This window comes from Melopsittacus undulatus, chromosome 8 (genome assembly GCF_012275295.1).
Source record: "Melopsittacus undulatus isolate bMelUnd1 chromosome 8, bMelUnd1.mat.Z, whole genome shotgun sequence".
Classification (NCBI taxonomy): Eukaryota; Metazoa; Chordata; class Aves; order Psittaciformes; family Psittaculidae; genus Melopsittacus; species Melopsittacus undulatus.
In genome coordinates, this window is record NC_047534.1 from 18,820,589 (window position 1) to 18,834,293 (window position 13,705).

The 13,705-nt window shown below is 39.2% G+C and overlaps 1 protein-coding gene across 1 annotated transcript in view; it reads right to left on the minus strand.

Annotated features, from left to right (window-relative positions):
* Window positions 1-13,705, minus strand: part of DKK3 (dickkopf WNT signaling pathway inhibitor 3) — a 32,095-nt gene that overhangs the window by 4,610 nt on the left and 13,780 nt on the right. The window contains exons 4-6 of the mRNA XM_005150643.3: window positions 5,086-5,178; window positions 2,850-2,994; window positions 203-359 (exon numbers count right to left, since the gene is read on the minus strand). Coding sequence (XP_005150700.1) covers window positions 203-359; window positions 2,850-2,994; window positions 5,086-5,178 — 395 coding nt within the window. The remainder of the gene's footprint in view (window positions 1-202; window positions 360-2,849; window positions 2,995-5,085; window positions 5,179-13,705) is intronic.

Below are 13,705 nucleotides of genomic sequence, written 5' to 3' on the forward strand. Positions count from 1 at the left end.
TTTTGTGACTGTAGCTGGATAGTTATAATCACACCCCAATTCATTTCTGTGTTTCTCTATCCCCATCAAAACTGTTCTCCTTGAGAAAAGCTGTCAGAACATTTTCTAATGAGGAAGAACCTGCAAGTTCTGTATTAATTTACCACAGACAGAGACACCTCAAAACTTTCAAGCAGCTTACTTGCCCAGTTTTGCTCTTTACCTCTGAGGCTGGCAGCTCAAGCCACTTGCACATGGGCACTGCTCAAGCACTCCATCAGGTTCCAGTTCCCAGGTAATCAGATTGAGAAGTCTGTTTGAAGGATCATGGCAGGGCTCACCTTCTTCAGGTAATGGAGTGCACACAGGAAACAGTAGATCTGCAAAAAGGCATAAAATAGTCAGGGTTGGAAAGGACCTTAAGGTCATCTAGTTCCAATCCGCTGCCATGGGCAGGGACATCTCACATTAGATTGGTGCCCAAGGCTCTGTCCAGCCTGGTCTTGGACACTGCCAGGGATGTGGCATTTATCACTTCTGCATGCCACAGTAAATTAATTTTAAGAGAAATGTTTAACTGTCTGCTAAACTGAGATGACCTGATCTTAAAGTCTATACACATGATATAAAAAGACACTTTTATCACTTTTTAAGTTCCTTTACATATGAAGGAGCCATAACTTAATGTTCTTTCCACTAGGTGGGAGTAAAAGAGCGGAACTTTATGCTTAATGAGCAAGATCAACTTGTGCTGCTTCAGGAAGAGACTACTGTCAACATAATAGTACTGCACAACCCCATCCCTTGAAGATCTGCAAGACTATGCTAAAACCAACAAAACTAACATTACAGTTAGTTGTTTACAACACATAGCATTGATGGCTTAAAACCTGAATAGAGAAATATCAGTATTTTGAAACTCTTATTTTTCTTATTTCTTTGCAGTGGTACAAATACAGAGCAATCGTTACGAGACTAAATGAGGTTACAAGAACTACTACTCCACATTTAATTTGTTGTAGTCACTCTGCAATAGGCAAAGCTGTCTGATGGCATTGGGGACTTGGTAACTTTGTTTCTGTACAGTTGTCAGTTTCGACCTGTGTAACAAAATATAATGCCTTTTGTGTTTCCTGATGCTAGCAACTTAGTGTCAATCTTTCATTCAGCTTTTCCAGATGTTCCTATCAAAGTTCCCTTCCTCCTCTTGGCTTCATTCACCTCATATTTTGTGGTATGGCAGAATAAAACGTGAAGAGTTCAGAATTTATGTTTTATAAACAGCCTTGGTCAAAATACATATGTCTGTGTGTACACAGACATGTACTTTAATGGATATGACTTATCAGTTCCTAATGCCAAAACAGATTATCTTAAGCAGTGAATGCTCCAAAGTTCACTACAGTTTTATATTAAAAATATCTATGTAAAGACACTCCAATATTTAGGACAAACTTTTGCAATACTCTAATGATAAAGGCCCAACCTGAAAAGCCCTAAAGCACTGCTACATCAGACAAGCATAGAGAATAAAAATCTGTTGCTATTTAAAGTTTTAACAGTTGTGTTCACAACTCTAGTCACTATGCCTATCTATTTCATTGTTCCTTCCCAAGCTACATGTTTGCACTAAATTTCATTTCAAGCCAAACACTAATTTACACTCACTGTGATTGTCTTATGCAGTTGAAATAATCATCATGAAGACAGAGTTTGATTGGATCCCATAGGAAATCAAGGCTACAGCAGCAGTACTACCCTCACAGTAGACAGCCTAGTGCTACTACCACAAATGGGATGCATATTACTAATTTACTCATCTCTGCAGCATAAGCAGATACAAAGAACTGTGTGGTGAAAGTAACAGGTATTTATTAAAAGTGCCCTTTCTGTCTCATTTCAGAATCAGACTACAATGAAAGCTCAACAGGGGTTGGCAAAACCTGTAAATGCTTTAGGCAGAAATCTAATAAAGGGAAAATAAAACTGTTCTCACCAAACTTACTTATCACTGAAGGTCTACTATGTAATGCTAAAAAGCTCTAAGTGCTTTAGGCAGAAATCTGATGCAGGGCTGGGGGAACCCTCCTCTAGCAGAGCCAGATAAAAAATATCTACAGAAATAGCTACCTGTGTGGAAAGATGGTTGGAATTGTATCCTATCACTGCAAAATTAAGGTGAACTATGATAAAAACTACAAGGAACTAGTGGGTATAAAACAGTAGAAGAAACTGGGCCCTGACCAGACAGGATTTCTGTGACTGACTTCAGGCTTGATGCCTTCACCTCCTGTCCTACCTTCTGTAAATCAAGTTTCACATTCCCATGTGGACTGACAACATAATCTGGAACACAATTCCTCTACGTATCTTGGCTGTCTGGTCAGTACTGAATAGCATGGTGCCTTGGAAGGCTGTCATAAAACTCAGAGTGTGAAATATATCTGCAATGTGTCTCTGATGGTCTGCCTGCTGAGAGAAGGGAGAAGCCACATTCAGTAATCTCATTAATTTCTTTTGTACGTTTTTAGTTCTCTTACTTTTGCTCTACTGGGTGAAAACTTGATGCTGAGCTCTGCTACTTTTAAATGTGTGACACTCTCCTTCAGAAAGAGTAGATTTTTGAGCTTCTCATGCTGGTGTCATCTCTAGTGTGCAACAGGCTTTTCTTTGACTACTATGAACCTCTTGTCAGACTTTTCTCACTCCTAATTCTATTGAAGTTTTACAATGAAGTTACCAAGGTGTGCTCCACAGACCAAGGCAGAATGACACGCTGATTCTGTAGGGATTTAGCCACTTGAACTAAATATAAATACTCCCAACTCCTGTATGATAAAATGAATAGGATAAAAAGCAAACCTCTGTACCTTTCTGAAAAGCACAGCATGTTCCAGGGTTGCAGTCGTGCTGGTTCTCACAAATAGTGCCGTTCTCTCCTTTTGAAATGGATTTCCTGCACTCACCCCAAACGCAAAGCTGGTCTCCACAGCATTCAACATCCCGTGAGCAGTGCTTGCAAATGGAAAAAGCACAAGACAAAACTGTCTCTCTAGCAGTATTTGCATATATCAACAGAGAGCTAAACATACAACTAGATTTGGTCCTGAAGACAACCGCATATATGCGATTTAAAAGTATGTGTGTCATGTTCTCACTTTTTAAACCAAACTGCTTTAGATTCTCAGCTTCAAGCAAACTCAGAACTAGTTGCCAGACAGGGAACTCCACAGCAGAGTAACAGCACTCCTCCTATACTATTGTACTTCCAATCTTACAAAACCTGAATTCTTATTTTAGCATTTACATGAAAATGGATCAGCAGCCCAGACATCCTAAATTGTAATAGATTTTAAGACAGCCATTTGCAATCAGGGGAAGCAGAAATTAACAAATAAAACATTGTCAATGAAAACATTAGCAATTTTTTTGTTTGGTTTTCATTGTTAAATGCAGTCAGGAATTTACAGTTTGTTCAGAAGGATGATTTCTAAGAGCAAAGCGGAAAAATGTTACTAAAATCCATCTTCAGTAATAAGAAGAACCAGGCCTCATCAGGAGCTAAGAATCTGTGACAAAAAATCTCTGAAAAAAATCATCTTTGAGAATCAGAAGTGCAAATCTAACTAGAGCCAGCTGTGTATGGTAACTGTCTGCCTGCTTCAACTATACACACTTAATAACCCAACCTAATGCAAACAGGGTGTCACATTGTTTCTCTCTTTTACGTGGTTTGATTAACATCTTGGATTCACTGTAGGTCAGCGTTTTAACAGCTGTTTTCTGTCTTTGTGAAGCCCTGTCTGGGCAGCCATCCAAAATCAGAATTTCTTGCCCAGTGGATCCAACAGGAAGTGCTGAGCACAGGGCACAGAGTGGGACTACATTAGCACGAGTAAGACCTGCTAATTAAAAAAAAAAATGTTTTGAAATTGTGAGGGTTCTGGATCAGGGAATTGGTCGCAGCACCTTCAGTCTGAGCCCACTTTACAGCAGGAGTGTAGCTAGGACCAAATTTTTACTTTGTTTATCCTACACATCTTCTGAGGGCTGCAAAAAGCAGGGGGTGGTGAGGGGGTGTAGGTGTTAGGTCACCCCAATGCTGATTTTTCATTATTCCACGTTAACATGAAAAAATATCCATTTAACGTTTTCTAAAATATGAAAAATAAGCTTTCTTAATGACACTTCAGCATATACTCAGGACTTGTGTTTAAGCAAGCATTCTCTCCACTGAAGTCAATAGAGCTCCCTGAAGTTACCGAATATTTCAGTCATTTCAGGAGCAGCCTGGTGCTTTTAAATTATAATCTATTGATTACATGACTTTACAGCAGGGCTTGCTTGCTTGTAGACTTAACTGTCTGTAAATGCTCTGAGGAATGAATTTGTTTCACAAGAAGCTGTCAGCAGAACTTAGATGAAAAGGGACAGTCAGATAAAAAGCTTTTTTTCAACAGACTGCTCTTAAACTGAATTTTCATCACAGGAAAAGCCTGAACTTCTCAGCTACCTGTGACTCACGGGAGGTAACCTAATCATAGCTACTATCAAGAACATTTAGCTCAAAAGACAAGAATATACTGCTTTCTGATGTTCAGAGATTCAAACAATGTAAATGACTCACGTGAGAGGATGACTTCAGGTGATAACTATGCTACAGCACTGTACAAGTGAAGAGCACTCACTGCTGCAACTCTCTGTGAATCAAGAGCTGGAAGCAACCAACTGTCAGCTGAGCCTTAGGAGCTGGCACAGCATTTCATCTTTGCTTGTTTCACTGGCAACCTACAGTATGTTAGTTTACACTGTACTTAGGCCACCTAACAAGTCAAGCTTGAGTTAGGAGGACTAGAGTGCAGGTTTTGAAGCATGTGAGAACAGAAACTTTCAAACTTAGTTGTATTAACAGGCAGGAACACCCAAACACCCTCATCCCAAAAAAAACTAACAACCCAGCCCAATCTGCTCTACACACCCATTTTTAACCTCATGCAAAAAGCTTTCCATATTCTTTTCTACTAATTTTGACTTGCTGACATTAACAATAACTTCTATATTGAGTTTCTAAAGACCACAGAAAATCACATCTCATTCAAGACTTACTGTATGCTGGGTTTTACAGAGCTGACATTTGTACTCAAAGGTGGAGAACTGGCAGTATTTCCCTGTTTCACAGTCTTCATCAATGATGCACTCCTGAGGAAAAAGATGAAAGCAATTTGCCACTGTGTGACAGAAAATCATACCTCTTGAAATATCAGGTGGTTTGGAATGATTGTATTTCTTATTTAGGAACCAAGAAAAGAAGTTTGCTTTGGTTCTTCATACAGCCACAGCTCTGAAATAGAAATGAAATGCCATCTCCCTGGTGTACCTAAATACTGTGGCCCCAGATTGCTGGATAGATTGACTTCTGGTATAAATATTAGTACCATAAACCTCAAGAAAACAAATTATCTTGCTCTGCAGGCTCTTGGGGGGAGGAGGGTGGCTGAAGACATTTGTATTAAATTTACTCAAATTGCATTAGAGTACAGCTGTGATTCATTACTTGCTGGCTGTTTTTTCCAGATGGGGGCAAGACCAAAGGAAAGAGGACGTGCTACAGCAGCTGCAGCAGCCAAGAGTATCTTTATGCTCCATGGGAGATCATTCTGCAACAGCTTTCTGGATCCCAGGCCAGGTAGCTGTATGCTGTCCTCCCTTTTCTTCCCCCACAATGTTAGTGCCAGCCACAGAAACACTGCAGCATGGTTAGCTTCCCTAAGCCAGCAAGGACAACCCTAAGGGGGAAGGGAAATGCATTTCCCATTAACTGCCCCCCTTTGCAAGTGGCAGACAAGTTTTTCGTGGGCAATCTGCGGTGTGATTTTTTTTGTGAGCAATAATTTCTATGCTGAAAAATGCAATGCTGCTTTCCACAGGACTGGTAACATTAAATGTCCCTGGGACTTGCTGGTAACTGCAGCACTACCTTATAGCAAGTACCTCAGGAAAGCAGTAGAGGTCATACACTGTTTGATTTCCTTTCCTTGACTGATGGTATTCTCTCATGTATCTATCATCGTAGCCCATCACCTGGGAGATCACAACTGCAAATGTCTAAATACCAATACATGTAAATTTTAAGTCCTTTTTCAATTTAATTTGAATATTGCAAAATATGCAGGAGGAGATCCTCTGCTGACATCATTCATCTGGCATCATCCTGCTGCCGATGGAGTTAATGTCCACTTAGTAACGTTCTAGACTGTCGAAGAACTTGATTTCTACATTGCACACCCTTGAGATGCATGTAACAAACTCAGTGTTTCCTCCCTCCTTGTTTGCTGTATGAGTGTTTACCAGACAGATTTAAACACTAAGATTGACAAGTGCTGAAGAGCCACATGCATCCTACGGGAAAAAAAAAGGCCTACAGTTCTCCTTAGTGTATCAGCCTTTGTCCCTTGGCTATGACACTAGGGCCAGCCTCAGCCTCACAATGTCTTCGAGCACGTGTTTAGCTTTTCAAACCTGGAATCCTTTAATGGCTCTAACAAAAATGTTCATGTGAGAATGACACCTGAGATTCTGTCTGAATCACAAACTTGGACTAAAGTTTCTTCACCCAGAGGTCCCACAAGCACCGTGGTAGAGGTGGCTCATCTTTTGTTCGTGCTGCACAGGGTGAACAAAGTGGTCAGGAATTCACAGGTATGGAAGTGAGGATAATAGGGAGAGTAAGTGTATATGCTTGCACATCCCTGATGTGTCTGACTCATAGCAAGGGGTGGTGTGAACCCATCTGATGGTTACCTCTTAAAACATGTGATTAACCCTGTTCTCTAAAAAGTGTTTTCTCCAGGCTGCAAACAATCTAGTCAACAGAAGAATAAATCATAGCACTGTTCTGAGTCACTTGTTCTTCATCACTTGTTTGTACCACCATAAGGTTGATGCTATCTTTTTCCTATTGGTCAATTAAAAACAAAGGAATTATACCAGAAATCCCTGAATTCTCTGAAGAGACCACTTGACTGCTCCTTGGCAGATATTAACCTAATTTGCTGCAGCAGATCAATGTAATTTGTGAAACCTTTATAAAAAGTTTCCACTAAGCTTTTAATCTTCTGTTTCTACTTTTCAGATCACTTCTCCCCAAAGTGCTGACTTCTTCCACACCAGCACAGTTGGGGTTTGCGCTTCAGCTGCGCTGAAGACCAGGTCAGTAAGAAGTTAAAGTAAAGCTCTTAAATTACTGTAATCACTGAAAGAGGAAAAGACTACAATGTGTGATATCTATACTGTCTTCACATCTTCTCCAGATTAAACCTTATGGAAGCTTCTTGCCCTCTGTGAGACAAGGCTGCTCTGCATGAAGAGCAGTGTCTAAGTTACCCATTTTGGCTACCTGAAATGTTTTCACAGTTTGATTACGCAGAACACAGAACAGAAGCCAAACACAGTCAGTGGCCTGATTATATTCAAATCAATGACACAATATCCAGGTTATATGTTTATAAAGAAGAAGCAGTCATTTCAGCTATTTTAAGACAGTATCACCAGGTCTAGGCTGCTATAAATCACCAGAATGCTTTTGAAACTTCATTATTCCAGCACAGTGCATATTCTGCTTGTTTGCTTTTGTGTTGCTACATAATCAGATGGGTCAATACCCTAGTGTTATATAGTATGTTTTAGGCTTTTTAGTTCCAAGTTAGCAGTGAGCTGCTTCTCTTCGGCAGCCATGCTCTTTCTGGCCAATGTTCTGTCTACAGCTTTGTCAGCTTCTTTTATGGATCCCTCTGTATAAACCATACTCAGAATAAACTATACTGTTTCATTCCTGTTCCATCTACTTTCAGGCAAACAGCCAGCTCTCACTGTACTCAGTTTTTCCAACTGTCCCTCTCCACAAAGGAGAAATCTTGCCCCAATCGTTTTCAAGCTCATAGAATAACTCCCTCTCTAGCTATAAAACCACCTAACATCAAAGTTATAATTCTCCAGTCACTGCCTTCTCGAGCACTAATAAGTTGCTTGCCAAGAAACTTCTTTTTCCTCTCTTATTGAATTGTGTCCCACCAGTTCAGACTTCCAGTTTTATGAGGCTTTTCAGTTGAGGGAAAAATCCTTTCACAGTTTTCTTTCCTGGCATGGAAAAAGCTTGCTTTCATGTGATCTTAGTGAAATTTTGTGCCACATTCCACGCCAACTTCCTTCACCCAGGAATTATAATCCATAGTCAATGCAGAACTCAGTAATGCTTACACATGCAGATGTGCGACTGTTTATCTTTTTTTTTTCCTTTTAATCTTTTTATTTATTTTATTTATTTAATCAGCCACAAACTTGTTCTAATCAGGCTACCTTGAGACAGAACAGTTGCCAGACCAGGAGCAAACCTAAACATCTTCATGAGCTACAATAGATCCCGAACAATCCATTTTTTTTTTCTGGAGCTCTGCACACTGGGTTATTTCTCAGAATATTTTGTCTTTGCAGGAGCAACTGTGTAAACTGAGGACAGAGGCTGCTGTTTTCTGACATGCAGGAGAGGAGATGCTGGCTTCTGACATGCAACAGAGCATACAAATTGAGCAGATGGCTTAAAGACAGAATTAGCTACACTTACAATGGTATACATCTCTCTGAAATCCATTATGATGTTATACCAGTTAATGTAGCAGCAAAGAAATATGCTGCTTGAGAAGTGCTAAAGAATAATGCAAAGTGAAAGTAGGATTCTCTGTTTACTGATGGGTACACTAGGACCCATAAACAACAGAAGCCAGGATGGAGAAGAGCATGCTATGTACTTGTAAGTACATACTCAGTATCCTGTCGGCTCTTGTTATACAGTATTGTACTCTGTAGTGAATAACCTGCAACACTTAAAATCAATTCAGAAGTTGAATCTGTTCCAAAACCAACAGGGAAAAAAGTACCCAACAAAACCTTGAAATTTTGTGGAAAAGGTTCCACGGCAACTATATTATAAGACTGCTAAAGCAATTACTGCTGAAAGAAACACCAGTTTTCCTGTCTTTGGCAGATTATGCCAAGCTGTTCTTTGCTTTCCTAAAGAATGGTTAATCTGCATGCTTGAGAATAAAAAAGTGACTGATGTTAGTGCTAGTGAAGTATGGTAGGACTAGTGGGATGACTATGCTTCAAAAGCTTCTCTGAACAAGAAGTCCCTTCACATGTTTCTTAAAAACTTCTGTTATAAGGAAATTTCCTTCTCAAAAGCCTGTAACTCAAATAAAACGCATGTTAACCTGCATATGTAGCAGCTGCAGATCCTTCCCAAACAGTTCCAGAGCTCACCTAACTATATCTGTGAGGCAGTGATCATTTCAGCTGTAGCTGGAGTGCTCTAGCAAAATCACTTGTTCACTTTTAAACTGACATTTCTTAGCGATTGTCACTTCTAAGAGTTAACATTTACTTCTGTGTTTACATATCCCTTTCTAGGTTTTGTTTTAATTTCATGTTGGACTGGTCTTGTTTAATGTAGCAGATGGCAAAAACTGCTGAATAGGAAGGAAAAAGGGCATAAAACCTGGTTTATATCATGCACGTACTACATGTATGTAAAAAATGGCAGACTTACACAGAATGGAATATTGTTTTTTGTGGAAACTACTACCACAGTCTGAATTGCACTAGTGTTCCATTTTTTAATCTCTTAGTTGTCTAGACAGGGCACATAATGCACTTGTCTTTGATGAGATATGAATTAAGTTGCCTTGAAATATCTCAAAACCTCTGTAATACTTTCCAACAGAGCAAGTCTCTTACTGTTGTCCTGCCAAGTACATAGTACTACTAAAAATAAGGACTACTGTTAAAAAAGGCATACTAAAAAGAGCAGGCATGCGAATTGCAAGCTACGGTATTAGTCACATCCTGGTGCTATGTGGGAAAGTCAGCTATTTGTGTGGCTGTTCAACAGGAATGTGACTTCTGAGCTCAAAACTAATAAGTAAGAAAACTCAAGTGACTCCCTCAGTTCTGTCTTGAACTTCACAAAACTAATCTCACCCATTTCCTTTCCCCTGTCAAGAAACAGAAAAAATCTTAATTGTAGGAAGTTTATTTCTGGCTCTCCACATGATGCAGTACAAGTGAATGCAAGATATGTCTACATGAATTGTACATGTACATGAAGGCACTTGAGCTTGGCTTTAGGTACTAAAAGCAACATAACTATGTTAGTATTAACAGGCTCTAAAAAAGCCTAGGGAATTAATTGAAGCAGGTTGTAGTCACCCAGTAAACTGCCACCACCAAAGTCAGTGTAAGAAGTCCACCCCTTTCTACATCACCTGCTTATTCTCACCACAAATACCGTGATCCTGTCACTGATCAGACTCTTATGCAGTTAATGCTCCAGGTCAAAATAGGTCAAAAAAAAGTTCTGTTATCCATAGCTTCAAGAAACTGAGACATCAATGAAAAAAAGAAACTACACACAAAAACAAAATATAAAAGATTCCTGACAAATGCCTCAGGATAATGAGAAAAATGATGCCCAGATGCTCTATCAGATCATGTTCTGTTCATCCATGGTCAATATCTCTGTGTGTCATGTAATAATTTCACAGCAGATAACTGCAGAAGCAGTCAATTTTCTTCTGTCACTCTCTCTTTTCTCAGAATCTAATAATCTGATCCTGGCAAGACTATACTCTCTGTAAATGCTCCTGAGTGGGAAACAATGCAAAGTGCTTATTTCAATCAGTTTTGCAATGGTGTAAGAGGAGACACACCAGAAAAACTGTTCAAAATTAACAGAAAAAAACCCATGAATTGTAATCTGACACGTAATTAACTTAGTCTGTTAACTAAGACCTATTCAACTAAGAAATGAGTAAAGGTCTGTGCACATGTATATAGATGTAGATAGATGTATACAGCCATATACATATATACAAGGCTACATATTGCAGTGCCTGTCTGCAATAGCAGAAGTCTTGTCTCATTCCACACATTTTCCCTAGAGCAGGCAGGACAGGTTATAACATGAAACTCCTCTACTTTTCTCCTGTTTGTCAGGTATACCATAGGCAGAGCAGGATGGTAGAAATTCTGACAGCAAAATCTCTTCTTAGGCTTTCGGGAAACTTGGTGCTATGCTACACACTCAGTCCATTGGTTTTTAAACACACAGAGACTCTATAATCTCCTATATCTGTAACTAGACAGAGAAGGAACATGCTGAAGGTGGACAATCTGAGACCGAAAACCAACATCCATGTGTTCCATGTTTAATTGCTCCCTGTTAAGAAAAACTTTTTTACATAGTATGAGGTTATCAAATGAGGTCAAATTATTGACACATGTTCATAAACCAAGTTTTCCTAATGGTTTTGCAATTAACTTTCTTACTAGAGAAACATCTACCTGTGGATGTATCAATTGGAGAACAACAATTCTTTGACCTTTGATAACCAGAAGATGAGTCTAAAACCTTGTGGTCTAAAAAGTCTTAAGTTTTATTCCAAATATCTTGAGATACAGTAATAGTTATGGAAGCACTGTAAAACTGTGTAATGAAGCTCTGAAGTGCCATTATTTCTAAGTAGTCAGTAATCCTATAATGATACAGCTTTGATGTAATGGTGTGCCTGGAGGTTGGAGTTTAATGCAGGCGTCCTTTCTCTCTACAGTTGGCAGCTAAAAAGTTTCCATGATTCACTACCAAACTATGTAAATTTTGAAAATTTATGAAAGCTGTACACAGCAAGGATGTGAAACAGCTGTGCAGAAACAAAACAGTTTAAAACAAGATTTCTGTACTTGATAGCTACTTGCTAATCTTAATCACTGAACTAGGAGCAGTACACTGAGTAAGATTCCAACCTGTGCCCAGTCCCTCACAGAACTTATTTCAAGCTTGAATCTTCCATGCTTCATTCTTATATGTTATGCCTATTTGGTAGTTTACAGTTTCAGCAGACTTATTTACTATGTCTAAGGTGTCAGCCAAAGATAATACTAGAACAGAAATAGATTGGTAAGAATTCATCCTCAACGGATTTTGCCTATAGCAGAGTTGACTGCTGTTACTGTAGGGGAAAGAAATAATATATTTTCCATGAGCTGTAGATGGAAGAAGAAGGGGTTTAAATTACAGCAATAGAGATTTTAGAGTGAGCATAGAAAAGCATTGGAATATATTGCCTCTAGGGCTTGAGTATTTTAAGTGCACGTGAGATGAATGTCTGCCTAAAGATGGAGTAGGCATCTGTGTGGTAGATGTTGACTTTCTGAGGCTTCTTCCAGACCTCCTCTTTGGGACATTTGTTAGGATTACAATAGCGCCTTTTAATTTTTTTTCCCTTTAATTTTATGTCTGAAATCATGTGTCTAGAGGATATCAACAACAAGATGATGACAATTCATGAATAATCATTTCATTTCATAAACAAATTCCAACGAAGAAGAAATGAAAAAAGGTCTTCAGCATACTCTTTATGTCCTTCCAAACGGGAGGTAAGAATGTGAATGTATTACAGCTTTTTAGCATGTATAATGCCCAAGACAATTCATGGACAAAGAAAGACCACCCTGTGTGTGACACCGTGATGTCAGCCACTCCACATGCCTTAGGATGCTTCATCCTACATCTGGGATGAGTGCGCTTTCTAAGGGAACACGTTTGAGGAATTCCTCATGTGATATAAATCCACAGAACAGGCTCTGAGTCATTTCCAGACAGGGTAACAAGTAAACAAATCTGAAATTCCAACCCCACCCTGCGTATCTTTTTACTAGTTCTGCTGTATTATGATATATTACTAACTGGAATGGAGAAGTGCACTTCTTATTAAGGTAAGAATTGGGACAGGTAGAAAGGTTGGAGGTGGGGTTCTTTCTATAAGCTGAAGTAGTGAACAACCACGATTTGAAAACTAATACATTCACTGGTGTGGTTTTCCTCTGTGGTAACTATCAAAGTGATTCAGCCCCTCAAAAGGCCAGGCAAAAAAAAAGGCCACTCACTCTGCAAAAGATGCCAGAATGCTGGTTTTGAATCAAGATGGGAGAAAGGACAAAGTGAGACTCACTCAGCTGACACAGAAATGCATTTCTCAAGAGAATACATTTGAAGCCACCATTCTACAGTGCTTTTTCCCTCACATATGCCAAATCTTTGCTGAAATGGAACTGAAGAGAAACAGACTTTAATTCACCACTTTCCTTCAATTTCCATGGTTTACCTTTGGAAATTGTAGTAAAAAACACCATCAAGCTGGACTAGTAGCATCTCACGCATCTTCCTGACCGTAAACAACTGCACAGAAGGCCAAGCAATCACAGATCACATATATTCTGTCTCATCCAACACACTGGTGTAAAACCAGAGTCATTTTAATGATACTGATGCACGTACCCCTCCTACAGCCCATGAAATGTTTACAGAAGACTTAGGCTCATCATATATGGTTCTATGTGTTACTGGTTCAGCCTCCCAGCCATGATGAACTGATGTAAACCAGCTGCAGATTTAATCCATTCATCTGTATCCTTTGTATCTCAACCATTCTGCTACAGGTGTAAATAAAAACCAGAAAGACAAAACACTTCTGCTTTACATCCAGTACTATAGCCTGTATTTCCTAAAGCCTTTGCTACTGTTGCTACCCTACCAGCTAAAGCTTATTACTTAATTAGATAACATGGTTTCAGCTAAAATCTCAAATAAGCAGCTGCTGGAGCCAATGCATTACAC